Source organism: Vigna radiata, unplaced genomic scaffold (assembly GCF_000741045.1).
Source record: "Vigna radiata var. radiata cultivar VC1973A unplaced genomic scaffold, Vradiata_ver6 scaffold_160, whole genome shotgun sequence".
Classification (NCBI taxonomy): domain Eukaryota; kingdom Viridiplantae; phylum Streptophyta; class Magnoliopsida; order Fabales; family Fabaceae; genus Vigna; species Vigna radiata.
The window spans coordinates 356,029-371,117 of NW_014542361.1; the positions used below are offsets into that span (position 1 = coordinate 356,029).

General features: G+C 35.5%; 1 protein-coding gene across 2 annotated transcripts; it reads right to left on the minus strand.

Moving 5' to 3' along the window:
- Positions 1-11,319: 11,319 nt before the first annotated feature.
- On the minus strand, positions 11,320-14,489 carry LOC106779710 (meiosis regulator and mRNA stability factor 1-like). 2 transcript variants are annotated; one of them, XM_014667886.2, is made up of 3 exons: positions 14,068-14,489; positions 11,913-13,419; positions 11,320-11,706 (listed from the first exon to the last, which is right to left on the minus strand). In XM_014667886.2, exons 1-3 carry the CDS (start codon positions 14,354-14,356, stop codon positions 11,370-11,372), a joined length of 2,133 nt encoding a protein of 710 aa, XP_014523372.2. In that variant the 5' UTR covers positions 14,357-14,489; the 3' UTR covers positions 11,320-11,369. The 2 variants fall into 2 exon arrangements, 1 of the variants encoding a protein (XP_014523372.2); XR_002666452.1 differs by having other exon boundaries at positions 11,579-11,706; positions 11,819-13,419.
- Positions 14,490-15,089: the final 600 nt, after the last annotated feature.

A 15,089-nucleotide genomic window follows, 5' to 3' on the forward strand; every position in this document is an offset into this window, starting at 1 on the left:
AGGACGATCAATTGTTTTTCACTTCTGCTCTATAATGCATTATTAATTGCTAGGGGAGGCTAGGGATAGCAAGCCAGTAATTAGTAATAGGCTCTTTTCGCCGAGGGATCGGGTAAAGGGTAGGCCAAGATAGTTGCATAACAATTAGTTAATCAAGCAAATAATTCAAGAGGAGTAAATAAGAGAGAGCGGATAAGATGAAATTGTAAGCCCCCAACAACTCCATTCATCCATTGTTTTCTTCTCGTCAATTGAATCAATCTCTTTTGCATGTTTATATTTTGTTCTCATACCCAATTAATTAATTTTTATTTTCAATTCTTACGATCTTAATTCACACGAACGATAAGGCCTTTTGAGTCTCTTGGGAAAACGATACTTGGACTTACCAATTATTATTACTTGATACGATTTGGTACGCTTGCCAATCTGTTAACAATGATCCCATCTCGATATCTCAAGTTGAAGTAGAAAACTCTTATGAGATCAGGATAAATGCAACATTTTGCTCTACCAGATGCGTGAGTCCTTGACCAGCAAAAAGATCTGGAAATTGAAATCCATAAAAACGGAAAAAGTCAAGGCTAATATACTTTACCGCCATGATTCTCCTTTCTTGCCAAGAATTTACATAGTTTGCATGTTTGCCTTGATCTGATATCCACCAGTCAATGGTGGCAGGACGTGGTTGAGAGGAAGAGGATGCTTCAGCAGCTCTGCGGCGATGTCTTCTTGAATCAGCCATGGAGGAAGTTTAAGAAAATGAGACTTTGAGAAGCTGAAGAGAAATGGGGAGGATTTTAGCTCTAGATTTGATTTCAGCAGTATTTGGGTGCAAAGGAGTGTTTAATAATCGATTGTGGGGGTCTATTTATAAGAAAAATAGAAAAACTAGCCGTTTATGGCTGTTTAAAGCCGTTATGGGACGCTCCAACGGCTCTATTTTTGAAATTGTTAGCGTGATAATCGATTATGGCTCTAGATAATCGATTATCTGCTCAATAATCGCTGCCCAAAAATTGCATGATAATTGATTATGCCTGATGATAATCAATTATCTGTTCAAAATTTCCAAGATTTAAGTTTTGAGTTTGAATAATCGATTATTGCTTTGTGATAATCGATTATGAAGTGTAAATTTTACGAAAAAGTAAAAATCTTCATGATCTTTTGATCCTAAGACATATCTAATACTCTGAATTCTCTTCTAAGTTCAAAAAATCTATCCTTAGGTAGTGCCTTGGTGAAAATGTCAGCTAATTGATGCAAGGTATCAACATATTCAATTTGGCAATCCCCCTTTTGAATATGGTCTCTTAAGAAATGATGTCTAATTTCAATGTGCTTAGTTCTTGAATGCATTATGTGGTTCTTGGTCAGATTTATAGCACTAGTATTATCACATTTTAAAGAAATAAGGTTAAATATGCTTTTAGTCCCTGAAGTTTCACTGATTTTTGGATTTAGTCCCTGTATGAAACATTGATGGCATTTCATCCTCTTAGTATGAAAACTCGTATTTTTAGTCCATAAAAACAGACACCGTTAGTTTTTGTTGTGATGTGGCTAACGACACAACCACGTATATCTTATATGATTGATGCTTGAAAACTCAAAAGAAGTGTGTATGTATATGTAACGATCACCGTCCCCGTTCTCCATCACAATCTCTCCAATCCATCACATACAATCCCATCACCATCATCAAATCTGACTTATACCATTCAAGCCCTTGAGGCCATCTTCCTCCGTGAGAACAACCTAACCCATTCATTGCAGATTCATCATCTTCTTAACAAACCGAAACCCAAGTTTACTTCAGCTCTTCTTATTCCTCCATTCTCTGTCAACGCAGACAGCCCATGTCCACCCATCAACCACCAAAAAACCCCGAGAACCAAACCAAATAATGAAGTTTAAGCCTCCACGCTTCTGTTCACCTCTAATAAATAAAACTCCAAGTTCACTTACCTGCAAATCAGAATACTAACACTAACCCGAATCTGCTTTTCCATTTAACTAAGATAACATCGAAATCGCGCTTAATAATTTCATAATCCTCCAACAATGAAACCCCCAAGTTCGAAGCGGCCCCAATCGAAGCACTGTTCATCAGAATGGGAAGAGAATCGTTGACTGAGTGGTGCTGAGGAGGTGATGATGCTTGGGCAGTGGAGAAAGCTTTGTTCTCTGCCGGTGGTGGCTTGAGCGAGCAAAACCAAATCTGCTGCACGGTGATGACGCGAAAAGACAAACCAGCGAGAGGTAGGAGAAAGCTTTGGGTGGCGGTGCATGGCGTTTCTGTAGCGGCAGCTCATGACGCCGGCGGCGGCGAGACTGAAGGAGGTGGTGGCGCGGTGGCTGGATTTGAAGACGTGACGGTGCGGTGGCGCAACTGATGGGTGTCGCGGCCCATACAAATTTGATTGCAATTCAGAAATGCAGTATAATGCTAGGGAATGACCCCTAGGTCGTCTCTCAAGGACCAACTGCGGTTCAGAGTCAAGTCTAACACGAAAGGGGGGGTTTTGAAAAGTGTTTTTGTAGTGAATGCGGAAAATTTAAAATTCACGCTGGAACTACTCTGACCTTTGCTCAATGTTTTACCCATAACTTTTTCTACAGAGCTCTAAATGAGATGAGGTTTTTTTTCCTGGAAAGTAGACGCAATTATCTTTCATGTGATATATAAAACGTAGCATTTGGACCTCTGATGTGGTTGCAGTTATTTTTTTAAAAACCGAGTCCAGAGAGTGGAAATGCTAAACCAAATACTAGACTAAACAAATATCTAAACACAATTAAATTAAATTAAATACAAAACTAAATTAAAGAAATTAAAAACAACTAATCCTACAATGCAAACTAATTTAAAACTAATGAAAATAAGCAACAAATTTTCAATCACGTGACCAAGTGTTCTTTCTCCAAGAAAGCAAATTAAAGAAACCTTTTCCACATGGCTAGACACGTTGCCAGCTGCACCAATTCAACCTCCAAAATGAAATTAAATTATTCTCTCCCAAACGTTGCTGTAGCTTTGCCGTAACTCTTCCATCAATTGTCAATTAAATGACTTTGTGACTTGGTTCCAGAGGCTCTTCAAGGGAAAAGAAATGGCAAATGATCAAATGCTTCCAACTTAGTGGGACCCTTGCCTAATTTCAGCTGCACCAAACATCCAATCAAGCTGTCACCGTGTGCCTTGAAACGGAACATGTGAAAATGGCTTGCTTCAAGTGATGGTGGCTGCTGCACAACACGTTAGAAGAATTGAAGATAAAAAAAAAGAAAAACTTTAATCACGCTTTTTCCAAAAACTAAAGTAAGAGTAAATGAGTTTCTTTGATTCATCCAATGCCACTCAACGAGAATGACATTCTTAAGCTCTCCCACTGTTCCAGAAAAAGTCCGAGAATGAAAAAAAATGGTGCCCTCTCAAGCTGGCCGTGAGCTTGCCACCTATCCTCTTCTAAAAGCAAGGTTGAATTTGATAAATAAAATATTCTCTCCAGATAGAACCAAAATGAGTGCTTCTTGCAAGGTGAAATCAAAAGTGTAATGTGTGTGTGCGGTGTGCTTGGAAACCACGTCGAGACATAACCTTCTCCCAGGACCGTGACACTACTCTGCACCTAAATGAACATATATTTTAAAACCAAAGTAAATGAATCCGTGTGTCTCTCCAGCGTGTAGCTCATGAATCAACGCCTAATCACTTCTTCATTCAATGAATAATCATCACCATAACCTTCTTTCATTTCAGCCAAAATCCAAAAAAAATATAAGCATGGTTCCCGGCCAAAAAAAAAAAACAAGTGACAGCCCCCAAATCTCCGAGAGTAAAAGAGAGAGTTCTCTTGTGTGACGGCTGCAGGGGTTCTTTTCTAGGATCATGTGTCCTAAAATTGGGGTGGGACTCACCTTAAAAATTAAAAACCTAGGGTGCCAACTGTCCTACAATTTGGGTCCATCATAATTTTTAACAATGGTTCAATGTGCAAAAATTTGTCTAAAAAGTTTAAACAATTAAAATTACAATACAACTAAAATGTCTAATTTGAGAGTCTTGAATTTATTTGGTATCCTCCAAATGTCCCAAATTGTGTTTCCAAAATTTTTCCTGAAAATAATAATGCAAATAATTAGCTCAGAAAATTCAAATTAATTAAAATTAGAATTTTCGATCAAATTAAGCATAATTAGGAAAAACGGGAAAATACCGGACAATTAAGCACAATTNCCTGATTAATTCTAGCACAATAAACTAAGTGAAATCACTAAAATATCGACTCATCAGCAACCCTAGGCTAGTGCGAGAGAGAGAATGGCTCGTCGCCGACAATAGTCGCCGGCGACGCCTTCGACGGAGCGAGAGTGGCTCGCGGCTGCTGGCAGAATCAAATCTAGGTCTTTCTTTTGCTCTGAAGAAGGGACCTTGGGGTGTGTCCGAAGAACTGCGCAAATGGGGTCTGGGAATAAAATGCTAAAGAACACCAACCAACCAACGTAGCAAGTAATGGTCAATGCTTTGGAAGAATACGTGGATGTGCCGTTAGCCACATCACAAAAAAAACTAACGGCGTCTGTTTTTAGGGACTAAAAATACGAGTTTTCATACTAAGAAGATGAAATGCCATCAATGTTTCATGCAGGGACTAAATCCAAAAATCAGTGAAATTTCAGGGACTAAAAGCATATTTAACCCAAAGAAATATTATCAAGGAAGATATCAAAGTCTTCCAGTTGATGTTTCATCCACAAAATTTGGGCACAACAATTGCAAGCTGTAGTATATTCAGCTTTAGTGGTAGACAAAGCTACACACGCTTGTTTCTTTGAGTGCCAGGACACCAAAGAACAACCCAGAAAATGACAAGTTCCACTAGTACTCTTCCTATCAATTTTACAACCACCATAATCTGCATCAGAGTAACCTATTAAACTAGGTGAAGCATCAAAGGGATACCAAAGTCCAAAAGAAGTGGTTCCCTTAAGATATTTTAAGATTCTTTTAACAGCAGTTAAATGAGATTCTTTAGGATTGGCTTGGTACCTAGCACACACACATACACTTTGCATAATATTTGGTCTACTAGCAGTTAAGTACAACAAAGATCCTATCATGCCTCTAAACATAGTTTCGTTCACTCCTTTTCCAGATTTATCCTTATCTAAGTAGCATGAAGTACCCATTGGTGTACTGGCTTCTTTGCAAGTATCCATACTGAATTTCTTAAGAATTTCTCTACAGTATTTTGTTTGGGAGATGAAAGTTCCTCCATTCATTTGTTTTATTTGTAGTCCTAAGAAGAAATTTAGCTCACCCATCATAGACATCTCAAACTCTCCTTGCATTATTTTTGCAAATTCTTCACACAAAGAGTCATCAGTTAACCCAAATATGATATCATCTACATAAACTTGCACAATCAAAATGTGCTTGACTACCTTCTTAATAAGTAAAGTTGAATCAACCTTTCCTCTAGAAAAATCATTATCAATTAAGAAAGTACTAAGTCTTTCATACCAAGACCTAGGTGCCTATTTAAGACCATACAGTGCCTTTTTCAACTTATAAACATGATCAGGAAATTTAAAATCCTCAAAACCAGGAGGTTGACTAACATATGCCTCTTCTTTTATACATCCGTTTAAAAAAGCACTTTTCACATCCATTTGATACAGTTTAAATTTCATTAGAGATGCATATGCAAGTAATAATCTAATTGCTTCTAACCTGGCTACCGATGCATATGTTTCATCATAATCTATACCTTCCTCTTGACAGTAGCCTTTTGCAACTAGTTTTGCTTTGTTTTTAGTGATGTTTCCATCCTCATCAAGTTTGTTCCTGAATACCCATTTGGTTCCTATGACTTGATAATTATCTTGCTTCGGAATAAGTTCCCAGACTTCATTCCTTTCAAATTGGTTTAGCTCTTCTTGCATAGCAACGCACCATTTATCATCTTGAAGAGCTTCCTTTATGTTCTTGGGTTCTATCTGAGACACAAAAGCTACAGTTAGACAAAAATTATTAAGATTGTGTCTAGTAGTTACCCCTTTTGATATATCTCCTATGATGTTGTCCAAAGATAGTCCTCTTGGTTGCTGATAGCTTTTAGGATCAACAATTTGAGGTGTTTCTTGAAGTTCCGGAGGATAGTTCTCATTTAGATACATCTCTTCAAGAGCTTCCCTCAAATAGTCTTCATCACCTACAATAGGTTTATTTGACTCAAGAGGATTTACCTCAAGGTCCACAATCTCATCAAAGACAACATTCATTGATTATTCAATTATTAAAGTTCTTCTATTGAATACTCTATATACTTTGCTAGTTAAAGAGTATCCTAGGAAAATTGCTTCATCGAATTTTGCATCAAATTTACCAAGATTATCTTTTCCATTATTCAAGACAAAGCATTTGCATCCAAAAATTTTCAAATGTGATACATTTGGTTTTCTACCATTCAACAATTCATATGGAGTTAATTTCAGAATTGGCCTAATAAGCATCCTGTTTAACACATAACAAGTAGTACTTACTGTATTAGCCCAAAAATTTTTGGCACATTAGATTCATTCATAAGAGTTCTAGCTAATTCTTCTAATGATCAATTTTTCCTTTCAACAACACCATTCTGTTGGGGAATTCTAGGAGCTGAAAAGTTATGTGCAATGCCATATTCTTCCCAAAATTTTTCAAAAGATTCATTTTCAAATTCACCACCGTGATCACTTCTCAAGGTTTTTATTTTCAATTCTTTCTCATTTTGAATACATTTAGCAAAAGATTTAAAAGCCTTGAAAGCTTCGCTTTTCAAAGTTAAAAAGAAAGTCCAGGTAAATCTAGAATAATCATCAAAAATTACAAGAGCATAATAATTTCCACCAAAACTTTTAATTCTAGATGGACCAAACAAGTCCATATGCAAAAGTTCTAAAGGTTTTGATGTTGAAATCATGCTTTTAGATGAGAATGAAGATTTGGTTTGTTTACCTTTTTGACATGCAGAACATAATTTGTCTTTCTCAAAATTTTAGTTTAGGCAAACCAATCACAAGATCTTTAGCAATTAATTTATTCAAATGTTGCATGTGAATATGTGTAGATCTTTTATGCCATAGCCAAGGATTTTCTTCTTTAGCAACTAAGCATGTTATACTATGACTAGATGCACTTTCAATATCAATCAAATATATGTTATTGTGCCTAACACCTTGCAAAGAAATATCAGTAGAATCTTTAAAATAAACAGTGCATTTATCACTTTCAAATGTTACCTTGAGACCTTTGTCACATAATTGACTTATGCTTAGGAGGTTATGCTTGAGACCTTCAACATACAGGACATCTCTTATAGTCAATGTGTTTCCTCCTCAAATGTCTCCGGTTCCCATGATTCTACCTTTGTTGTTATCCCCATAAGTCACAAATCCTTGTTTCTTCTTCTCAAAGGAGATGAACCTTTTCTTGTTACCAGTCATGTGTCTTGAGCAACCACGGTCAAGATACCACAATGACTTCTTTGACTTAGTTGGTTCCTACAAAACAAATTTGCAAGAATTTTAGGTCCCCAATCTAAATATGGGTCCTTGGGGTTAGTTTATGTAGGTATATATCACTTAACTACTTTAACCCATGCATATTTACCATTTGGAACATCAAAATGTTTAATGTTGCATTTGTTTGATCTGTGACCATGCTTCATACAGTAAAAACAACACACATTACTCATTTTATTTTTAACAAAAGTCCCTTTTTCAACTCAAACTCTATGAGTTTTTCTCACTTTGGACTTTAATTTTGATGCATATTTCTATTTTTAACATTGCCTTTATTAAAGTTTGTCTTAGCATGTGAAATATTTTTGGTTGCCTTTGCAAGTAAGTTTTCAAGTATGTCAATATCAATCATATGACTCTTACAAGACAAACACTCAACAGGTTCACAAGTAGCATTTGCATCAGACAATTTTGTTTCTAAATTACTAATTTTGTTTCTTAAAACAACTTCATCATCAAGCAATTTGTCATATTTCAATTTCAATTCATTGTGCTCTTTCTTAAGCTTTTTATGTGCAGCATCAAGTTTTTCAGACTCATTCATTAATTCAAAGAAAGCCTTTTGCAAGTCTAATTCAATATATTCAAAGCTAGAATCACTTACTTGGCTTCCAGTATCTTCTGAGTCAGCCATTAGACAAATATTAGCTTCCTCATCTGAGTCAGTAGAGCTTGTTGAGCTGGAAGCATTGTCCTCCCAAGCTATGTAAGCTTTCTTTTTCTTTTGAAATTTTCTTTCCTTTTTTTCCTCACTTTTCTTGTTCTTTGGACATTCAGTTTTCATGTGTCCTCTTTCTCCACAACCATAGCATTTTACACTTGAAGGAGATTCTTGATTTTCTCTCCTTTCTTTGCGGAGTTTTTCCTTTCCTTTTGCCTTCATAAACTTGGCAAACTTCTTTATCATGAGGCTCATGTTTTCCTCATCAACGTCTGAATCATTATCTTCAATCCACTTAGAACTCTTTCCTTTAGAGATCTCGGTCTTAAAGGCTAGTGTCGTTCTCTTCGTGAGTTAGTCTCCTCAACTCAAGCTCATGCTCATGGAGCTTTCCAAACAGAATTGGCATTGACATCTGAGTGAGGTTCTGAGACTCCGAGATGGCAGTCACCTTTGGTTGCCAAGACCTGTCTAATGATTTTAAAATTTTCACATTTAATTCATCAGTATCAAAAGTCTTACCCAACCCTGTTAAGTGGTTCACAATGTGAGTGAAACGCTTTTGAACATCAGAAATTGTTTCTCCAGGTTGCATTCTGAACATCTCATATTCCTGAATGAGAGTGTTCTTCCTTACGCGTTTCACATCCTCTGTTCCTTCGTGAGTGACTCTGAGGACTTCCCACATTTCTTGTGCTGTCTTACACACTGAAATTCTATAAAACTCATCAAGTACAACAACAGATGAAATAATATTGCGAGCTTTAATATCAAACTGCGTTCGTCTATTTTCTTCAGCAGTCCAATTAAAGTATGGTTTTTCTACCTCTACACCATCAACTGTGCTATTAGGAATATAAGGACCATTTTGTACAGCTTACCAGATGCCTCTGTCAACAAACCCCATAAAAATTTCCATTTTGACTTTTTAGAACGCATAGTTATCACCAGTAAAAAGTGGTGGTCTGTTAATAGAAGCACCCTCGGCATATACAAGGTTTTGGTTGTGACCTGCCATTTTCGCAAATTTTGAAAAACTATCAAAGCAAGCTCTGATACCAATTGTTGGTACCAGTGGGGTATGGTTTGAAGAGTATAACGCAGCGAAATTAAACTTAGAGTAAGCGGAAAACGTGTTCAGTCACTTTTTAAAATAAGTTGGTCCTTTTTCGAATATCAATTTTCTTTCAGAAAATTTATCAAACAGTTGATATGCGTAAACAGTAAATAGTGTAGGGAATAGAAAATCATACAAGTAATTTTTATACTGGTTCGATTCAACAGAATCTACGTCTAGTCGTTAATCACTGTAAATAGTGATTAACAATTCCACTAAAAAATATTTCATAGATTACAATAGACAGTGAAAAAGAACTGATAAAAATAAACCTTCCTTCGACGAACGAACCGGAAGAAGAACACTCAGCCAACTCGAAGAGAACCGCTCCGACAATCGACCAACGATTCGCGAGCTTCTCCTATTCACGAGACCAGGCAGAGCACCTTACTAACTCGAAGAGAACCGCTCCGACAATCGACCAACGATTCGCGAGCTTCTCCTATTTACGAGACCAAGCAAGGGAACTTTGAACTCTAGCTTCTGAGAACTTCCTCTGACAAACAGTATTCTACTGAGCTTCTGTTAAAAAACGTTGCTTTTGAATTTCTCAGAAACCCTACATATAGCCATCTGCTCTGAATATTAAAGGTAAGATCCCAACTGCCACGAATACTCGATTATTGTAAGTGATAATCGATTATTTAAGTCCGTTACAGGTTTTTCTAAATGTGATAATAGATTATTCCTAATGATAATCGATTATTCCTTAAATACTTGTGATAATCGATTATTACTTTATCATAATCGATTATTCCAGTAGAAAATACAAGTGATAATCGATTATTGCTTGTCCATAATCGATTATTCCAGTAGAAATACAAGGTTTACAATTTATTTAAGACTTTCCTACTACATTCAATTTCTACAAGTTGCTTTTAAATAATTTTAATGTTCTCTTCAAATAAAACTTCTTGCAACATCATCAAAATAATTTTCTTCAAGATTTACCAATACTCCTTATTGATCTTTCATCTTCGTCACACGATATCAGGACTCCTGAATGAATATTCCAATTGGATCATTGCCCTTTGAAAAGATATTCATTTTACTCAATCTTTCATTCTATTTATAATTCTCTAAGATATCATCAGTTATGTCCTTCCTAATTCTCGTTTATTTCCATTTATATTCCCTATTATCATTCCAAAAAAATATGACTAAAAAGCTTAATCTTCCTGGATGACGATAAACCATAATCATTGAAATGCAAACTCCTAACCATAAATTCAATAAGAATTAGTTATTTTGCCACCTAGGCTGCTGAAGACAATTGGTTGGAAATACACTTTTGCCATTAAAGTCGAGTCAAATAGAAAAATTCCAATATTGAATATTAAAATTGTGGTTTTGAAAAATTCAACAAAAGATTTTATATTGTGATAGTCAAACCATTTTAATATTACACTGAATTTGTTGACTCCAATAATCAATTTGAATATATTGTGACAAAATCCCTGAGAAGAGATCAAATTCAGTTCGTATGTTTCAAGCTTGGAACATTGCATTTAGATGCTCTAACTTTAAGGGAAAATGTTAGAATAATTCATATTATCTGTTTTGAATTGTATTTATCTGTAACCTAAAATCTTTTGAGAAACTTTTTTCTCTTTCGTTAAGCTTCTACAGGTTCATAATCAAGACTTAGAAGACCTTGGCTTTCAGACATAATTCTGACTCCAGATTTATCTGGTTGGACTGATTGATAGAAAAAAGACCTAATTATTCCAATTGAGAGTTGATGCTATCATCTTTGGAGCAGAATCACATAATTCACTGAGTTTGAAACTGCACGGGCATGACAGGAAGTCGTTACCTGAGTTTTTGAAATTAAAAGTTTTCCCTTCAGAGGCACTAACTCTAAGTGGACTCTACTTTAACTTCTGGCATTATGCCAATGTGTAGCTTCTGTAAATCACGATGGTAGCCGTACCTATCAACAGACAGTCTTGGGAAAGAACTGATACTATATCCATCTGGGTTTTCCCTCAATATCTTACTCACAAATTACTAACAATCTTATAATATATCCTTTATAGACATCTCCTTATATTTTGTCTCAGTTGCAGAAACTCCGAATTTAGGAATACTCTTATGTTCAGATGATTTTTGCAACTTGGATTGTGACGATCTGCTCAGAAAGAGGGATCTCAAACCATTTGCACCTTGAGATTGGCCCGTCAATGAGTTCTCTTGAACTAGTTTAATTACTCTGAAAGGAAATATTTGAGAAGGGATTTCCTCCAACCACTTTTTCTCTGATATTAACAACTCCACCAATTGAAGAGTATCTTCTTCAGTGAGAGATCTTAAAACTGGGGGTCCATCCTTTAGCAATTTATACGCCATATCCTCCCTGATACAAACAAATGAGCATGTTAGTAACTCTTTAAAGTTGTACCTACATAATGATATCATATAATAAAATATCAAAATGGTCACACAACTTTCAGCAGAACTTGTCTTACAATTAATTTGTTGCGCTGTTTTCGTTTCTTTTGCAGTTATACCCATAACAAAAGGGAATTTTTTTAAAAGATTTGTACAAGATTATTGCGTAACCTGTTTTTCGACTGGGAAACAATAAATGATCCTTTGAGCGTGAAAACAAAAGTTTCTATGTCATCCCAAAAGGAACCGCTAGAAAACAACTCAGGTTGGTCCAGCTCTGATAACTTGGGTTCTTTAAAATCACTCACAACCTGAACAGTTTGCTCTACGAGTTCAGATGGGTTAGAATCAGCTGAAACACTCGATTCTGCATTCCCTTTCCAAAATTTCCACCAGTTTCTAATCCAGACAAAGAATGTTGGAGCATTGCTATTAGTTTTATCACTTCCACTAGTTATTTTGTCAAGCAGAGAGTGATCAACTTCTGTAGAATATGGGCTGTGACAAACTTCACCACCCTCTTTTCTAGTTGAATTCTCGTATTTGTTCATTGCTCTAACATTAGCAGATTCATAGATTGCAGAAACAATCTCATATTTTGCTGTCTGATTATTTCCAGCAGAGTGATTCCTTGAAGTCGTGTATTTTTCTTGAATTCTAAAAATTGCATCCTCAGAGCCAACAGTGTCACAACCAGATAATGTTTTAGAACTTGAACTCAATTTTAAGGAATCCGGCTTAGTTTTGGAAAGTTGATTGTCCCTGTGTTGTGGTTGAATCTCTGACAGTTGTTCAGTAGTCATATCAACAACATTCCCATTACGCACTGAAAATTTCTGTAACGTATCTGGGCTTTCAACCGATAAAAGTGATGATGATTTTGAATCATCACCCATACTCCTTTCAAGGGATGAGGCAGTTAAGGGTCTCCAATTTGCTTCTCTAACCTTGTTTCTATCCTCACCATTTAGCTTTGGAGTTGATACAGATCCCTTCTCATCCATCTTTATACAAGATGATACCGATTCCACATCTTTGCCCTCAAAAGGTTTGGGGGATTTTGAGGGGATCAGACATACACGAAATTTACCAAAGCCTAAAGGCTCAAGCTTTACATGCATTGTTGATATTAGAAAGCGAGTAAATGATCCATATCCATAAAACTTTTTACCAAAATCCACTTTGCGTTCCTTCAACCGTCTATGAAGATCTCCAATTAAGATTCCGTTTGGATTTGATCTAAATATATGGCAAACATGCGTTATAACTTCTTTTGGAACAGTTTGCAAATCTAAGGAAGGTTTGTATATGTCTATTTTTTGTGAAGATGCAGACTTCTCAACATCTGAGAATGGTTTGTCAGGAATCACATTGTAATTTCCATACCAAGAACCAAACAAACCATAAGGAGGATGGCTTAAATGTTTTCCAGAAAAATGTTCCCCCTTTACTAACGAAGACCATTGCCATATTATTGTTGCTGCACTGCAGAGGACCTCAGGAGCATTCCTTGTGCTAGCAAGTAATATATTGTAATTATGCATTCTTAACCTGTGTAACATTCCAGCAAAGTCTCCATCAGCAGATATCAAAAAGAGATGGGCAGGAGGAGGATTTTGAGAAATCCAGTCCCTAAGATTCATGAGAATAAATCTATCGGCACTGTTCTTTCTTCCACCTGCAACAAAAATACTTACAGATATTATAATTTGAAAAGATAAAAGTGTAGATGAATAAAACAAGAAACTACCGAAGCCATATGGATCGCAAGCCGGAAAACTCATCAAATTAAAAACTTCCTTCCCATTCATTTCTCACATATTTCCACTCTATTCCAGCAAATAAAAACAATTCAACCTTCCACTCTATTTCTCTTTCTTTCTTTCTTTTCTTCTATTCCCTCATTTTCAATCCACATGGCTAAAACTAGAATTCGTTTTCTTCATAAAAGAACCAATTCCTAATAAAGTATCACCACAACGACCAAATATTTAATCTCATTATCACATGACAGTCACATCATTAATAGCTACATCTTCTCTATAAATAATTAGCATAAATAAGAAGGAAAAATAAAATTAATTTATCAACAATATAAAATCAACTTATACATGAATCAAAAAAAAAACTCACAGCTGACACTCACATTTCTGTTAGCTTCTTCAGAGAAATAAAAAAAAAAAACTACATTACTCAGTAGTTTTAAAGGTTTAAGCGTAAAGCAATGTGAGTGTCAGCTGTGAATCGACATGATACTATCCTGAGATGAGTTTTGAAGCAAACACATTTTGAGGAGAGGAGTAAAAGAATAAGATTGAAGAGAAACCTCGAACGTGGATAAAATGAATGCCGGTGTGAGAAAGTGCTTGCCGGTTGGATTTTGACAGCAGCAGAATATCACCGAAAGCGTTGATTCGGAGAGGGCCCTTAATACCACTCGCTCTCACAGCCTTCGTGATCGCCGGCGCCACATTCGAAACGTCAATCCCCGCCGGCACCTGGCAGTTCTCGAAATCCCACCACACTGAGACCTTCACATCTCGAGACTCGTGCCACAACTGCTGCCTCTGAACCGTAACCGCCAACAACTGCTTCGTTTGGCTAAGAGGTCTCATCACGGTTGCAAGTATGAAATCAAATGCTTCCAGTTTTGCAGTAAATTGATTAGTTGCCCATCCGGGGAGGGAAAGTTTTAGGACTCGCGAAATTGAACCCTAACCTCTTCTAATGCAAGAACAAAACATTGAAAATTTTCAGACAAAGTTTACATATATATAAATATAATTATTTATGATATAATAATGAAATGTAATTTAGTGAGAGAATGAAATCCAATACGATCTGGATTGAGTTGAATAAACTTGAATCATTCAATTTTAAACTATTGTTCTAAATAAAACAGTTTAAGAGTAAAAGTTTCGTATCATATAAATACAATATACTTTTATGAAATTATATTAATGCAAATAATTTTTTATATAAAAAGTAAATTTTATATTAAATATATCATAACATCTTATTTTATTAACATAAAACAAATAAAATAAAATATTTATTAAAAATATTTTAAATAAAAAAATTATAATTTAGAAAATTATTATTACATTCTTTCTATGTATAATCATAGTAATATGAAATACTTATATATAATTTGAAAGAGACAGTACAGTAAGAATAAGAGAGATAAGATTTTTTTAAAATTTTAGGAATGAAATAAAAATAACTTAACGATATAATAACGTAACACATCCTTCTTGAAATAGATTAACTCTGGCGCATTCATTTGTTCACACTCGTAAAAATGATTATTGTAAATAATAAAAGAAAACAACATAAATATAACAACCA